Source organism: Pipra filicauda, unplaced genomic scaffold (assembly GCF_003945595.2).
Source record: "Pipra filicauda isolate LSUMZ 115617 unplaced genomic scaffold, ASM394559v2 scaffold172_size1731463_pilon, whole genome shotgun sequence".
Taxonomy (NCBI): domain Eukaryota; kingdom Metazoa; phylum Chordata; class Aves; order Passeriformes; family Pipridae; genus Pipra; species Pipra filicauda.
The window spans coordinates 777,446-791,129 of record NW_024104240.1 but is presented as its reverse complement, the minus strand read 5'-3'; the positions used below and the strand labels follow the sequence as shown (position 1 = coordinate 791,129).

The 13,684-nt window shown below is 47.6% G+C and overlaps 1 protein-coding gene across 1 annotated transcript in view; it reads right to left on the bottom strand.

Annotated features, from left to right (window-relative positions):
- Positions 1–13,379, bottom strand: part of IPO9 (importin 9) — a 39,139-nt gene extending 25,760 nt beyond the window's left edge. Inside the window, exons 1-6 of the mRNA XM_027728860.2 lie at positions 13,214–13,379; positions 3,392–3,453; positions 2,699–2,785; positions 1,538–1,739; positions 1,008–1,096; positions 624–710 (exon numbers count right to left, since the gene is read on the bottom strand). Of these exons, the coding sequence (XP_027584661.1) occupies positions 624–710; positions 1,008–1,096; positions 1,538–1,739; positions 2,699–2,785; positions 3,392–3,453; positions 13,214–13,364 (678 nt within the window). The 5' untranslated portion in view covers positions 13,365–13,379. The remainder of the gene's footprint in view (positions 1–623; positions 711–1,007; positions 1,097–1,537; positions 1,740–2,698; positions 2,786–3,391; positions 3,454–13,213) is intronic.
- Between the last annotated feature and the right edge of the window lie 305 nt (positions 13,380–13,684).

Below are 13,684 nucleotides of genomic sequence, written 5' to 3'. Positions count from 1 at the left end.
TATTGTCTAGGAGTGCTGGAGAACCCACTGGTCAAAGGCCATATGAAATGCAGGTGTGCTCAGTCAGAGCCAGACAGGAGACTCCTGTATAAAGCTGCTTGACTGCAGAGTGTTTGTTTCTTCACAGCTATTCTTCCAAACCTGGGTTGGGTTTGGCTTCCCCCACTCCTTCAGGAACACAAGGACAAGATGCCTCCTGAAGACATGGGGAACCAAAGCCTTGTCCAAGGGCCAGGAGACTGCCCAGCATAACCCAGGTGGCCAAGGCCTGGCAGATCATCAGGATACAAGGTTCAGACTGGAAGCTAAGCCAGGGATTTCCAAACAAAGGGATGATACACTCTCTCTTCCCCATGCTGACTCCCTTTTCTCTGAGCTGTCACAAGTATGTCTGCTGGTAAGTCAAAAATTAAACTTAATTATGGAACCCAAGTCCCAGTATCAAGGCATGCATATAAAGCAGGGTATCAGCCACTTTACATGTATTAAATTACACCCTCTTCCCCAGAATTCCAGCTGACACAGTACATAATTTTCCAGCCTTTCATTTCCATATTAACAATTATTTAGAACCTCACTCAGTTTGAATTCAAAGTATCTTGTATGTCAAGTTAAACTCTTGCCTTTTCCAGTTCCTCCATGTTACATATCATGTGGGCACACGTGGTAAAAATCTCCACTGCACGAGACCTTGTGCGAATCCCATACACCTGGAAAAAAAGTTTAAATCAAACATCAGGAACACATGATTCTTTTTACACATGATATTTCCTTTAATTCTCATTTAATTCTATTTATTTTTGCTTTAGCTTGATTCTTGTATTTTATCACTAGCTCCAACATTTCTGTTGAAACATTAGCTGCCATTAACTATCACATCATCAAGAAAATTCTTTAAGTCTAACTCATACTACAGTACAGCTTAACCATTGAATCTGGACTTTCTCTCCTCCAAGAAACATTCCCACTAATTCCATCCAGTTCCAACCTCACTATGAAGACCATACCTCTGCCATTGTGAAAATTTTGTACATCTCTGGAAGAATAACTGGAGCAACAAGAGGCATCTGTATGTCTGTCACTTCCCGGGTAAACTCTAAAAAATGGAAAACAAAAGGAAGTTCTTATAAGAAATCCAATTTGTAAGCAACAGCAACAAGAGAATCATTGGGAAAGTGTAAGTGTACTGGAAACATGTTGATTTGTACTTGACTAGACCAGGGTCATCTGGCCTGCCCAAGACAATCCTCCAAGGCAAGCAGAAAAATACCACACTAAAAACTGCAGGTATCTGGAAAACAGGGTGTTACAATCAAAGTCCCTGCTGAACTGCAACCTGCAGCACAGAACCTCCTTCCTCAGCTCTCATGGCACCTGCTGAGCACATGATTCCACAGTGAGCAACAGGCATCAGGCCCAGGAGAAGAGAAGAAAAGAAGCAAATTCCAACGTCTTCAATTTGGAGTGAAACGCTGGCTCAGGGAAAAGCCTAAACCGCCTCCTCCATCAGCCTTGCCCAGCCCTGGCACCCCCATACCTGTGAGCACCCTCATGGCTCCGTGCACGGCGTTCAGATCCCCACTGACCAGCATCTCCATCAGGAGGTTGAAGAGCTCGGGCCAGGCCTCGGGCCAGTCCCAGTGGGCGATGGCAGACACGGCGTAAGCCACGCTCGAGCGCACCTTGCTGATGGACTCCCTCAGCCCGTTGGGGAGCAGCTCCCTAATAGCCACTTTTGCCTGTAAGAGAACAACAGTATTTAGAAAAAACAGATCCACAGCCACGAAACAACTCAGTAACAAAAGAAAAAATTATACCTGTGAGTGTATCCTGATATCGACTCAACACTGATCTTACAAAATGAACATCCAGGAGACAAAACCCCCCCTGCACACTACATCCCATAATTTTTTTATGGAAAATGCATAGTGTGTTTTAATGTAGCACCTTCTCACACAGAGCATCAGACAAGCACAGAGCAAACAGCTCACAGCTGCAACTACACAGGATGCACATATCTACATGGAAGACATCCAGAGGCAGCTGAGATAAATCCCAGCTCCAGTGTCAGGGACTGTGTTTGCTTACTTTGGAAGATTTCAGTAAACAAGAACAGTCACCTAACCCTGAAGGGACAGGAAAAAATAAAAGCCACTTCTGGGACATAACCAAGCAATTATCTCTGAATGGGATGAATCATATCCTAAATGTGAAAGATGCTCCAGTTAACAGCCAGAGTGGAAGGGGCTGGAATCTCTGGCCATTTTAGCTGTTAAATACTCCTGGCTGAACAGCTTTTTAATGAAACCCAGAAGAGCTTTAAACTAGAATTTGTCATGGGAAAATAGCCTTTAAGTCCCAAGCTGAAAAACAAAAGATTTAGCAAATCTCCAAAAAAGGATTGCCAGAATCAGTATTTGTGAAACTTAGAAAGCAACTTTTCTTCTAGTCTTGCTCTGAGAGCAGCAGAAGCATTATGGCTGAACTTTCCCTACAGGAATCAGCCCAAGCCTCTCAAGCCCAGTGTTGTTTTAAGCAACTGAAAACAGGTTTTTGAAGTGGAAAACGTCAAAACCCCTTAACTGAAGCCATTAATCCTCAAAATACACAAGGGCGCTGGCACTTTTTAAACCGTCTACAAAATTAATATTCTTTATGGATAACGTGCCTCAAATGATAACATGAAACCAAGTCTTACCCTTTCTGTGGTCTCTGGAGGTCTAAACTTTTCAGACTGGGAACACCAGTGAGTTTCCACATACTGTTTCAGAATGACAGATGCCAGCTGTATCAGAAGAGAGGTCACGAATCAGGAACAAATCTTGTAACCAGGGCAAGGATCACCCCTGACCTGTTTGCTCAGCCTCCCGTCCCACCACGCTGCTTTTAGAGGGGCATCAGGGCTTACCAAAAATGAAAAAAATCCGTGAAAGGGACCAAAAAAACTACTGCTGGGCATCCACTGGGCAGCAATGGCCTGCACAGCACTGACCTAAGGCAGCAGCTCAAGATATGGGTCACACGGTAAGTAAAGAAATACAGAACCAAAACGTCTTTTTTCAAGGAGGAAATCACCTACAGAAAAAGCTTCTGCAAAGACAAGCCACATCTTTGCTTGCTGATGTCTACCACCCACCTCCTAAGCTGTGTCCACTCCCAGTACAGTACTGTCTCAGCACCAGGTTTATTAAGTTAAAAAAGCACTATTTTCAAAAAACTGTAAGAGTGTAACACCCGAGTAATGTTGAAAGAGAAACATTCTTGAAAAATTTAAAAGAAAATGGAGAAACAGTAACAGAGAGCTAATTTTTCATCTGGAAACATGAGGGAATATTTTAAAACCCAAGGAAATTACCATCAAAATTCTTTCTACAGTTCCTGGCAAACTCACCTGCCGGATGGCCAGAGCTCCCTGGGGATCCACAGTCAGTTCTGCTAAATGAACACCAAACTCTACAAGGAAAAAAAAAACCCAAATGTTGGTATCATAACTTTTATTCCCACACAGCAAAAGTCATCAAGATTTTTAGAGAAAGACATCATACCAACTGAATGACTCATACGTGGGAAGGAGAAGACAATTCCAAAGCACAGCTACTCAAATGAATTATGAGCATTAATTCTCCACTGTGCTCTCCACAAAAACTTCATTTATTGTCTCGGCATCTTATTTCCTTCTCTCATGGGCAAAAAATTTTGCAATGCAGGCTAATAACAGCAAATTATTTCAAACTTTAAAAATATACATAAAAATCTTATGTACGCTGCAAAATCATTACCCAAGTTCCTACATGAGGGAGGCATGGAAAAGATCCAGGATGGAGTAAGACAGCAGGCTGGCAAGCAGCAGTCTCTTTTGGACAACCTGGGTTCATCCAGAGAGTGATCTGGAGACATCACTCCAGCTGTCCCAACCCACACCCCCAGACAGCCCAGGACACACCAAACACCTTCCCGAGCAAACTTGTCCCAGCACAGTGACCCCAGGAGTGCGTGGACAACCCTTTGGGCTGTGGGACCTATTCCAGCAGGGAATTTGTCGAGGAAAAGCAAGAGCTTTTTGCAATTGCCAAGCAAGCTCTGTGACAAAGGCAAAATTCCAGTGCTTGTAACAATCCTGTCGATAACTGAGCACAGGAAATAAAAGCCAGGAAGAGCAGCTGTTCTGGTATGGTAAATCCACATGCCTCAATACATTTGCTTAAAATTGCAATTTTAAGTTCCAGGCAGCTGATAACTGTCCTAAATACCTCATTTAATTTCACTAGTCTGCTTAGGAATCGCATTTGTGGCATTTTAGTTCTTAGAAACTCTGGAGCAGAAGGTAAGCCCTGAGGTCCCACCAGCGGACAGGCTGAACGTGCTGACAGCATCCCTGACCAAAGTGGACTGAAAATACTGCTCAAAAGGAGTTCTGCAACTTCTGAGTGCTTCACATCCCAGTGCCTCCTAATACCCACCTCACTGCTAAGAGGCTTTTCTGCCTTAGGAGATAATTGCCTCTCACTTTCCCAAGCTCACACTGAACATGCCCAGTTCCTTCACCCTTTCTTCACAGATCACGCATTTAAAAAAGAGGAAAATAACCTTCTTATCCCAGCTGCAAAAGCAGGGAGCCTCATCCCGAGATGTACTTAACATAATACTTCTCTTAACTGGAGCAGTAATTACTCTGTGTGCTGTCTGTGATTCCCACACTTGAGTGTGGCATTGCGTTTCAGCCCCATCTTTAAAGGGTAAATGGAAGGGTAAAAAAGGGTATAAATGGAAGGGTATGAAGGGTATAAATGGGTGTAAAGGAAGCCAGAGTAACTGCAACAGCTTCACACAGCTACAACTTACTATTCTATTTCACAATCTTTAATTTGTTTGCACGTATGCATCTGATTTATCCCCTTCAGATATGGTGCTCTGCACCTGACTTACAGTATTTAGTTTCTGCAGCTTTCCAACATCTCCTTACTGCTCCCCAAGCAGATTGCAGTGGGACACCAGACGTGTTCTCACTGCTGCATGACCAAAGGCTCTGTTGTAAAAGCCCCTTGTGACTGACAATAAGTCACTGAAAACCCCTCTACACACAGGTTTTCAGCCCAATGCACTGCTTAAAAATATTACAAAACTGTACCTTCTTAACTGATAAATGACCATCGTGGCACATTCCTACCAGGAATCCCTCTGAACTTGGATCCAGGAATCCCTCTGAACTTGGATCGTTCGTACCCAGCAAGGAGTCAGCTTTCCCACCAAACCAAAATTAGAGGGATTTATTGAGAACAGATCATATAAAACAGTATTAGTTGTGTAGCAACTATTTATCCTATTATGTTATAAACACTGGCAAGCTGTTTAATGAGCTGCTCCAAGAATCCTTCCAGGGACTGAAATTACACTGATCCTTCTACAGCTCACTGGCTCCTCTTTTCTCAAAGACTTGGTTTATTATTGGGTTTTTTCTCAGATGGCTGGGAACTTTCTATCTTTATCATGAGTAGCTTCAGTTCAAATGCACCTTGATAAGCACTTCCTCCACCTAATATTTTGGAGATTTGAGATATCAGAAACATCAAAGTCTTCTCCTCAAGATAAAGTCTGTAAACCCCAAAGATGAGAAGCTTTTAATGAAGGGCCTGGCATAGAGAACACTTGGTAAACACATTTCCTCTCAGCTCTGTTTCTCCTCTCATTAACCTCAATATTAGTAAAATGAAACTCTCCTGCTTCACAACCAAGCTCTATCTATCATGTAACCCATTTATGTAACCTCTTCACCCCCAACCTTTTGGACAAACTAAGCCAGATCAACACAAAATTTTGTATTAAACGAGCAGGAAGGAACAAATGAGCAGGACCTTCTGCTGAATCACTGCAATTTCCTGCCCTGTTGAACTGGGTCAGCACTCATCAAGTCCAGCTCAGAATGTCCACAGAGAGCTGGTTCAAGAGCTGCTACAGGTCCCTTCAGTTGTTCTGCTGGGGGCAGACAGGCAGTGGTGGAGGGAGGGGCTGTGGCAGGTGCTGCAGCCAGTCCAGGTGAATCCAGGTGGCCCTGTGGCCACCAACACTCCAAACTAAAACAAAACTTGGTCTGCCAAAGCCAGATCTCACCGCCACAGCAGCATCAGAAATCGAGTTCCCTTTACCCAACATGTGCCCACCCTTGTCCATCACAGCCTTCAGCCACATGGGCACTGATGTTTTCCACAGGGCTGGCTTTCAACAACATCATCCTAAAGCAACTCGGGTTGAAAGGAGCCTCGGGAGGTCCCCCAGTCCAACCTCCTGCTCAAAGCAGGGTCAGTCACAAGGTTGGACCAGGGCAGAGCAGGGCCCTCCCTGCTGGGCAGTCACAGACTAGGAGGAAACACTGAGCAAGAATCCAATGCTTAGCCAGACTTCTGACACGCTGCAAACGTGCTGCTTTGAGGAACTTCTTCAGCCTCCATCCTGACACTCAAGAACTGCTCCAAAAGCACTCTTTTTGTCAGCACATCTCTAAAAACTGCAACTGTATTTTCCTCATTTCTCGGCAAAGGACAGAAAAGATTGAGGTTGGACTTCCCCAGCAGTCGTGCTGGCTTTAGGTATCTCCCTTGAAACCCCTTCACAACTTCTCAACGTGTCTGCAGCATTTCACAGTGCAAACAGCAGCGTTTCCTGCTGTGAACAACCTTTCATCCTGACAGGCAGATATCATGTGTTGCCTGTGGCCATTTCTTGTTTCAGTTTCCCTGTTAAAAATCAGTGCAATGTTAAAAGTTTACTCCTTTTAAAAATTCAGCTCAGCTGATCCATCCACTCATTTCTGCCCATCGCCCACTCTACTACGATTCAAGGTACAACCAAGAGAGCACCATACAACCACATGCTGTGGTCATGCCTGCACATTCTCCAGAATTCCTCCTTTCACACAGTATTTGGTTTTATGGCATAAAACCATGTATTCAGAGAGCACCCACCGCAATACTGAAATCCCTCTCGAAGATGTATTAAAGCAGTTCTGTTGGGAAGGAGCCCACCACAGGCAAAACCATGTTGGAACAGTGAAGCACAAGTGGTGCTACGAGTTTTGTGGTATCATGGTACCTGTAGCTCTTCTCCTGGTAAAAACAGACAGCAAACTGTATCATGAAAATATCATCAGAGAATTAATGAGTTTCCAAGCATCAAACTAAACACGCTGAGCCACCTGCTCTGGAAGAGGAGACACTGAAAGAACATTTACAAGACCCATAAAGCCAATCTTCCAATCTGAGATCACATTCAAATCAAAGCATTCGTTGTCTCCTACACAGGACTAGTCTCAAACGAGATGGACACGAATGAGGAGGGTCAGCGTGCCCAGACTGACCCAGGAGTCAATCTGCCAGGGTTGGCACCACCCTCACAGTCACCTGCACATCTCAGCTCTTGACAACAAACGACTTTGCAAAGGACTGAGCTGAAGGTGCTTTTCCATGCACAAGATGTCACAACACAAGCCATGCTGAAGGCAGCCTTATAAATGCCTTTTCTACCTGCAAAAAGGGCAAACAGAAGCACATAATGTAGGCAGGTAAAAGAAAGGCAATTCTCCAGCCTGGAGCCATTCATCTCTCACCACCACGTCTCCAGAGCACAAGAGCCGATAGCTCAGACACTTAATACTGTCACCATAAATCATCAAACCTGTCATCTAACCAGGCAAGAGGGAAGCAGTGTTTCCCAACTGTCCAAGAAGCTGACATTAAACCTCCTTACCTACATAATTTAGAGGAATATGTTACAGACAGTGTTCCTCTCCATGGGCTGGAAGCCATTCACTTCACAGTTGGACTCCATGACCCTTGTGGGTCCCCTCCGAGTCAGAATATTCTGTGATACTGTGAAGTAGGATCCCTGCTGCTCCTTCAGAGTGCCACTGCCCCTGCTCTGACATTCCTGGAGGCGACTTGGCCTCCACACATTCTCCACTGTAGTAAGATCTAGAGGAAGAGATCATTTCTCCACATTAGGTAATTATCCTCAAGCCACACAACACTGGTAGTAGTGCACACATGTACACCATCAGGGGAGGCACATGGTGCTACCTGGATGGACCAGATAAAGGAACAGAAACACCAACCTCACTTCACCAGGAACAAGCTGATGCCACAGTCAAGCCAAGTTGAGCACAGCAGCACCACTCGACAGCCTGGAGCTCTCATTTCTCTGCCTTCCTCCTGCACAGTCTCAGGGATTGCTTTTATTTATGTTCCATTAAAATCTAGAGACAACAAAGGTCACCAAGTGAACTTTCACCTTTCCAGAGACCCACAGTAATGCTTCTCCCATCCCCAAGCTGCCAAGTGGTGCCTGTTATTTCAGCAGACAGAAGATGCAGAAGCAGGTAAGAGACTTGAGTTTTGCTGAGGGCATGTCTGGCAGTCACCAAAGGGTGACATTACAAGAAAAAACTGCCACTGTGTCCTTAATCCAGAGGTGAAATCCAATATTCCTCCAGAACATCTGTTTGGAGTCTGACAGGATACTTCCCTTGGATAGTGCAGCCTGTTCCAGAGGCTCTGACTGTGCATTGCTACCCACCTCTTGTACAAGCACCGGCCAAATCCACTATCAACCTGCCTCAGGGAGCTTGACTGCATCCTCAAAACACCTGAGCCATCCTGACCTGGCTAAGACCTGCCTGTCCCCCCTACATGGGGCAGGGCACACCACACAGGAGAGCCAACTGCTGCATTGGCTTAACCTCATTACACAACCCAACCTAAGCAAGCAGCTTAGGAAAAGAGGCGGGGGCAGAGCAAGGCAGCCCCAACACCCCCCAAGGAAATTTTGGCATTAGGAACTTCCTGAAGTGGATGTTATGTCTGACCACTGTGTTTAATGGTTCTTGATGAATTTTTTCCTTCAGGAATGTTAAATCATTTTTAAACCATTTCTACTTCTAACATCCAACAGCAACGAGTTCCATAGTTTGCACACGGGGGACAACAGCCTAATTCCTTCTGCTTGTTTCAGATTCATTTTCCCTGACAGCCCAGGATATTCTGTGATTTGTGATCTCAGCTTTATGAGAAGTCACAAACAATCCTTCCTCGCTCATCTTCTCTGCAGCTTATTTCAGGGCCTCCATCTCTGCTGACCCTTTCCCAGGCGGAAGAGTCAATGCATTCGCTCCTTCTGAGAACAGAAGCTTTTCCACATTTCTGGGAGCGTCTCTGTGCTTATTTTTGCTGCCCTGCTTGATCCCTCCCGAGAGCGGCAGGCCAGTAATTCATGCAGCACTGGCATGAGGAATTTATGTCGGGCTTTGTTCTCTGTTCCCTCCTTAACGGTCCATTTGGCTTTCGGAGCACGGCAGAGCAGTGAATGGGTATTTTCAGGGAACTCTCCACACAGACAGACAATGGGATTTCTTCTCCCAGGGACAATAGTCAGGACCACCCATAACTTTTTACAGCATTGTCTGGGCTGTTTCCCCTTCCCCCAACACTACTCTGCTGACCAACACTGACCTACACCTCCCTCAACACACCCTTCCTGAAATCATCCTGTAATTTGTGCCACCGATTCCCACTCTGGCCAGCCTGAGCAGCACTATCAGTAATTTTGTCACACCACTACTCACTGTGTTCCACATCACTTACAGATGTGCTGAGCAGTCCAGCTTCACCTGGGACTCTGGACTGTGTCCTTGTGCTCAGCAGTTTAGTTTCTTCCAAAAGTTTAAGTAAGTGAATTTTCTGAAAGCTTTTTGGGAGTTCCAGGATTCCTTCAAACAGTTCTTCTGCCACAACAATCTCATGTACCCAGCTCTCCTCATTCCAACTGCTGATGTAATTTTAACCATTACAGGCAGTGCCCACTCACTTCTACCAGCCCCAGCATCCACCCCACTGCTCCTCACCTTAGAGAGTCCTGACTTAAAGCTGTCCCCAGTTTAACAACTTACACTTAGCTGGTCCCCAAGTGACCTAAGTGGTAAGTTTTATGGCCCAACTCATAGCACAGCAATTGGATGTTTCAGTCCCTCTAAACTCTGGGAGATCCATCCTGTAGCACTTGCTGTTTAAACAAACTGGTAAGTGAAACTGCTCCTCCTCGGGTTTCAACGTGGATCCTCCAATGCGTCTCCTTTAGAGGTCCCCTCAATGTTGCAAGTGAAGTCAACACCAGCACAAGGAATTTGGCTCTTCTGCAGTCCTTCTGTACTCCTTGAATGCACCTTCAGTCACCTGCTGGCTTTGAACACCTCTGAAACACTTCTGCAACATTTGAAAGCATTTAAAGTTTTTATGTCTTTAACAAGTTCTTTCTCAATCTCCTTTTTGCCCTACCTTCATTTGTTTTGCATTAGAAGTGCCAACACTTGTGCTCTTTCTCACTGCCCTCAGTTTTCCTTCAGCATCTTCTTTATGCTGTCCAATGATACGACATTTTTTGTTCTTTTAAAGTACTTGTGACACACATGATCTACATATCTTTACCTCAACAATACAGTGCTGGCACATAGTGGATTCCTTTAGCTCCTCCTCTTGGTTTTTGCAAGCTTCCTCATACCAAAGACAGTACAAAAAGGAGAATATAGCTTATTCTTCCCATGCTGCTTGACTAGGACAAGAGAGGAGAAATGAGAGATGCACAGAATAATTCCCTGAAAGAGACCTCGGGAGGTTTCCAGTCCAACCCCAATGATCAAAGCAGCATCTGCAGCATCAGATCAGGTGATCAGATTTCCTACACAGGTCTTGGAGATACTCAAGGATGGAAACAGCACAGCTTCTACGGACAATCTGCTTAGAAGTTCCTTATATCCAGCTGGAACCTCTTGTTCCAATTCGGCTCATTCTCCTTCATCCTCTCCCACCCCCCAGTGTCTTGGCAGCCTCATCATAGTTACTAGAAGCTGCTCTCAGACCCATCCCCAAAACCATCTCGGCTTCCACACTGGAAAACTCCTCCCATGGTGAGTGCTGCAGTTCCCCAGCCCACTCGATGCCCCTTTGCTGAACCCACTCCCCTTGCTTGCTGTGTGTCTTGCCCTGGGGCGTGGAAGCAAAACCGGACAGGTATTGCAGGTGTGGTCTAACAAACACTGACTGGAGAGGGCTGATCACTGCCCCTGGTCCTGCTCACACAGCCCGGGGTGCAGGAGGCCTCCAGGGCACTCTGCTGGCCCCTGTCCAGCTCTCAGGCCACCGGAATTTCCTGGCCCTTTGTCACAAAGCTGCTCCCCAGCCAGGCAGCGTCTGACTCGCATCCCTGCGCTGGGTTCTCCTGTCCCAGGAGCACAACCTCCCACCTGTCCTTGCTGAATTCCTTGCTCTGGAGGCAGCCCTGCCCTCAGGACATCAACCACCTCCCCTCTAGTTTGGTGTCACCTGCAAACTGCCCTGTGCAGGTGTTCTGCAGCCTCCTCCAGGTCAGAGGGACAGGTCCTGCATCAGCCCTGAGAGTTCTGGGACTGCAACCACAGGGAAATATTAGGAGACTTCAGGATATTTGTAAAACCGTGACAAAATAGCCATGTACACAACTCCATCCCTCTTACCCTGACGTTATCCACCAAATGCAACTCCCCTGCATGCCTGGGCTCTCAAAGGGACCTCAGGGACATCCATCACCTAGAGCCCTCAGAAAACGTTCTTCTCTGGAAATCTGTCACCCAGACTGTGGAAAGGTTCACTGTTTGGGGAAAAGTTGCCACTGAGGAGCACACTGACTGCAGTGGCTGTGAAGGCCAAGGCTCTATGGTCGATGAATCTCCCAGTGCTTCCAGACTCCATCAAATCACTCATTCAAACTCCAGGAGCTGCAGGGGCAACACACAGAACTCCTGATAATGCCTCAAGGAAGAGCCAACGTGAGTGTGGTACAAGCACACTGAGGGACTGCACAACAACAAACATTTTATCAAACAATCTGCCTTCATTCATTCCCAGAGCAGTACAATCCTAACACCTCTCTTGGCCCCGTCTCGCCCTCATACCTTCCTTCTTTGTACCACTAACTGCCCCTGGTAACGTTTCTGAGCTGGAGTTCAGGAGCAGAAACAGCTCACAAAACACTTCACAGAACATCTTCAGAATGGCACAATCAGACAAAGGTAAAGCAAAATTTCCAGGAGGGTCCACAAACAACCAGGCCACGAGCATAACTTCAGGCCCAGTGCTGCAGAGCTGCACTCCCCAGCTCCTGTCACAGCAGAGCACCTGCAAATCTTCCAGGGATTTCTATAGGCTCCAGACATTTGGGACAGGTCATAAAATTCAAGCTGAAGCGAAACAAAATGTTAGCGCTGATAGGTTTTTAAGTTCAGCTTCTACACAGGAAAAGCAGCAAGTACCTGACCCAGGCTAGTGCCACCATAATAAGTCCAGAGGAGTAATGGAATGATTAAAGACACTGCTTGAATTTGGGGTGTTGGCTCTTTTAAGACCTCTCTTTCTGAAGCCAAAGGCCAGTTGCCATCCAGCTCTGGTGCCTTGCCTGTCCCCAGCTCCCCACAGCAGAGAACGGATCCCTGTCACTGGAGTTTCACACTGGACGAGGGCACGGCTACACCCTGACCACACTCAGCCTCAAACACACAAAGCACAGATGACGACCTGGAGAACATGCCCCAGAGAAAGACAAGGAGCTACTGGAGAGGGTTCAGTGGATGCCACAAAGATGGTGAGGGGTCTGGAGTATCTCTCTGATAACAGCCCCTGGGAGCTGGACTTGGCTAGACTGGAGAAGAGAAGACTGAGAGGGAATCTCATCAATCCACACGAGTATCTCCAAGATGGGAGTCAAGAGGATGGTTCCAGACGCTTTTTGGTGCTGCCCAGAGACAGGACGAGGAGCAATGGCCCTAAACTAAACCACACGAAGTTCCACCTCGACATAAGGCAGAACTTCTTCCCATGGAAGGTGGCAGAGCCCTGGAACAGCTGCCCAGGGAGGGTGCGGAGTTTCTGTGTCTGGAGACATTCCAGACCCACCCGGACCAAGTGACACCGGAGTTGCACCGGGTGATCCCCAAGAGGTCCCTTCCAGCCCTGACCATCCCGTGATTGAGGGAGAGGCACCGGGAACGCACCTCCAGCCGGCAGGAAACCACCACCGCCCCGCCCGCTCCGAAGCCGAAGTTCGGCCCGGGCCCAAGGCGCGGCCACGAGGCGCCGGCACCGGGACCCGCGGCGGCGGCCTGGGGACCCCCCGCCCCCTCAACGCGGCCCTCACTCACCCTCTGTCACCTCCAGCACCTTCACCTGCTCCTCAGCAGCGGCTCGCACCGCCTGCACCGGGCACAGGATCCCTGTCAGCGTCTCCACCAGCGCCTCCTTCAAGCCCTGCGCCACCGGCCCCGCTCCGGGCCCGCCGCCGCCTCCCGCCATCGCCGCCCCCTCCGCGGGCCGCGCGCGCCAAACGCGGGGCGCGCGGGGAGGAGGGGCCGCGGGGGCCGCGGCGCGAAGCGCCCCCTGGCGGCGCGGAGGACCGCGCCGGCCGTGAGGGGTGGGGGGAGTCCCTGAGGGTCGGGGGGTCCCAGACAGGGACGGGGAAAGCAAGGGCTGGGGAACGACTGTCAGGGATTGCTGGTTATAACAGCCAGAGGGCTGGGGGGGGTAACAAGCTGCGAGAAAGAACAAGACCTGGCTGGAGAAGGGGCCGTGCAGAGATTTTTTTTTTTTTTCCGAGACAAACATCCTTGTTTGTA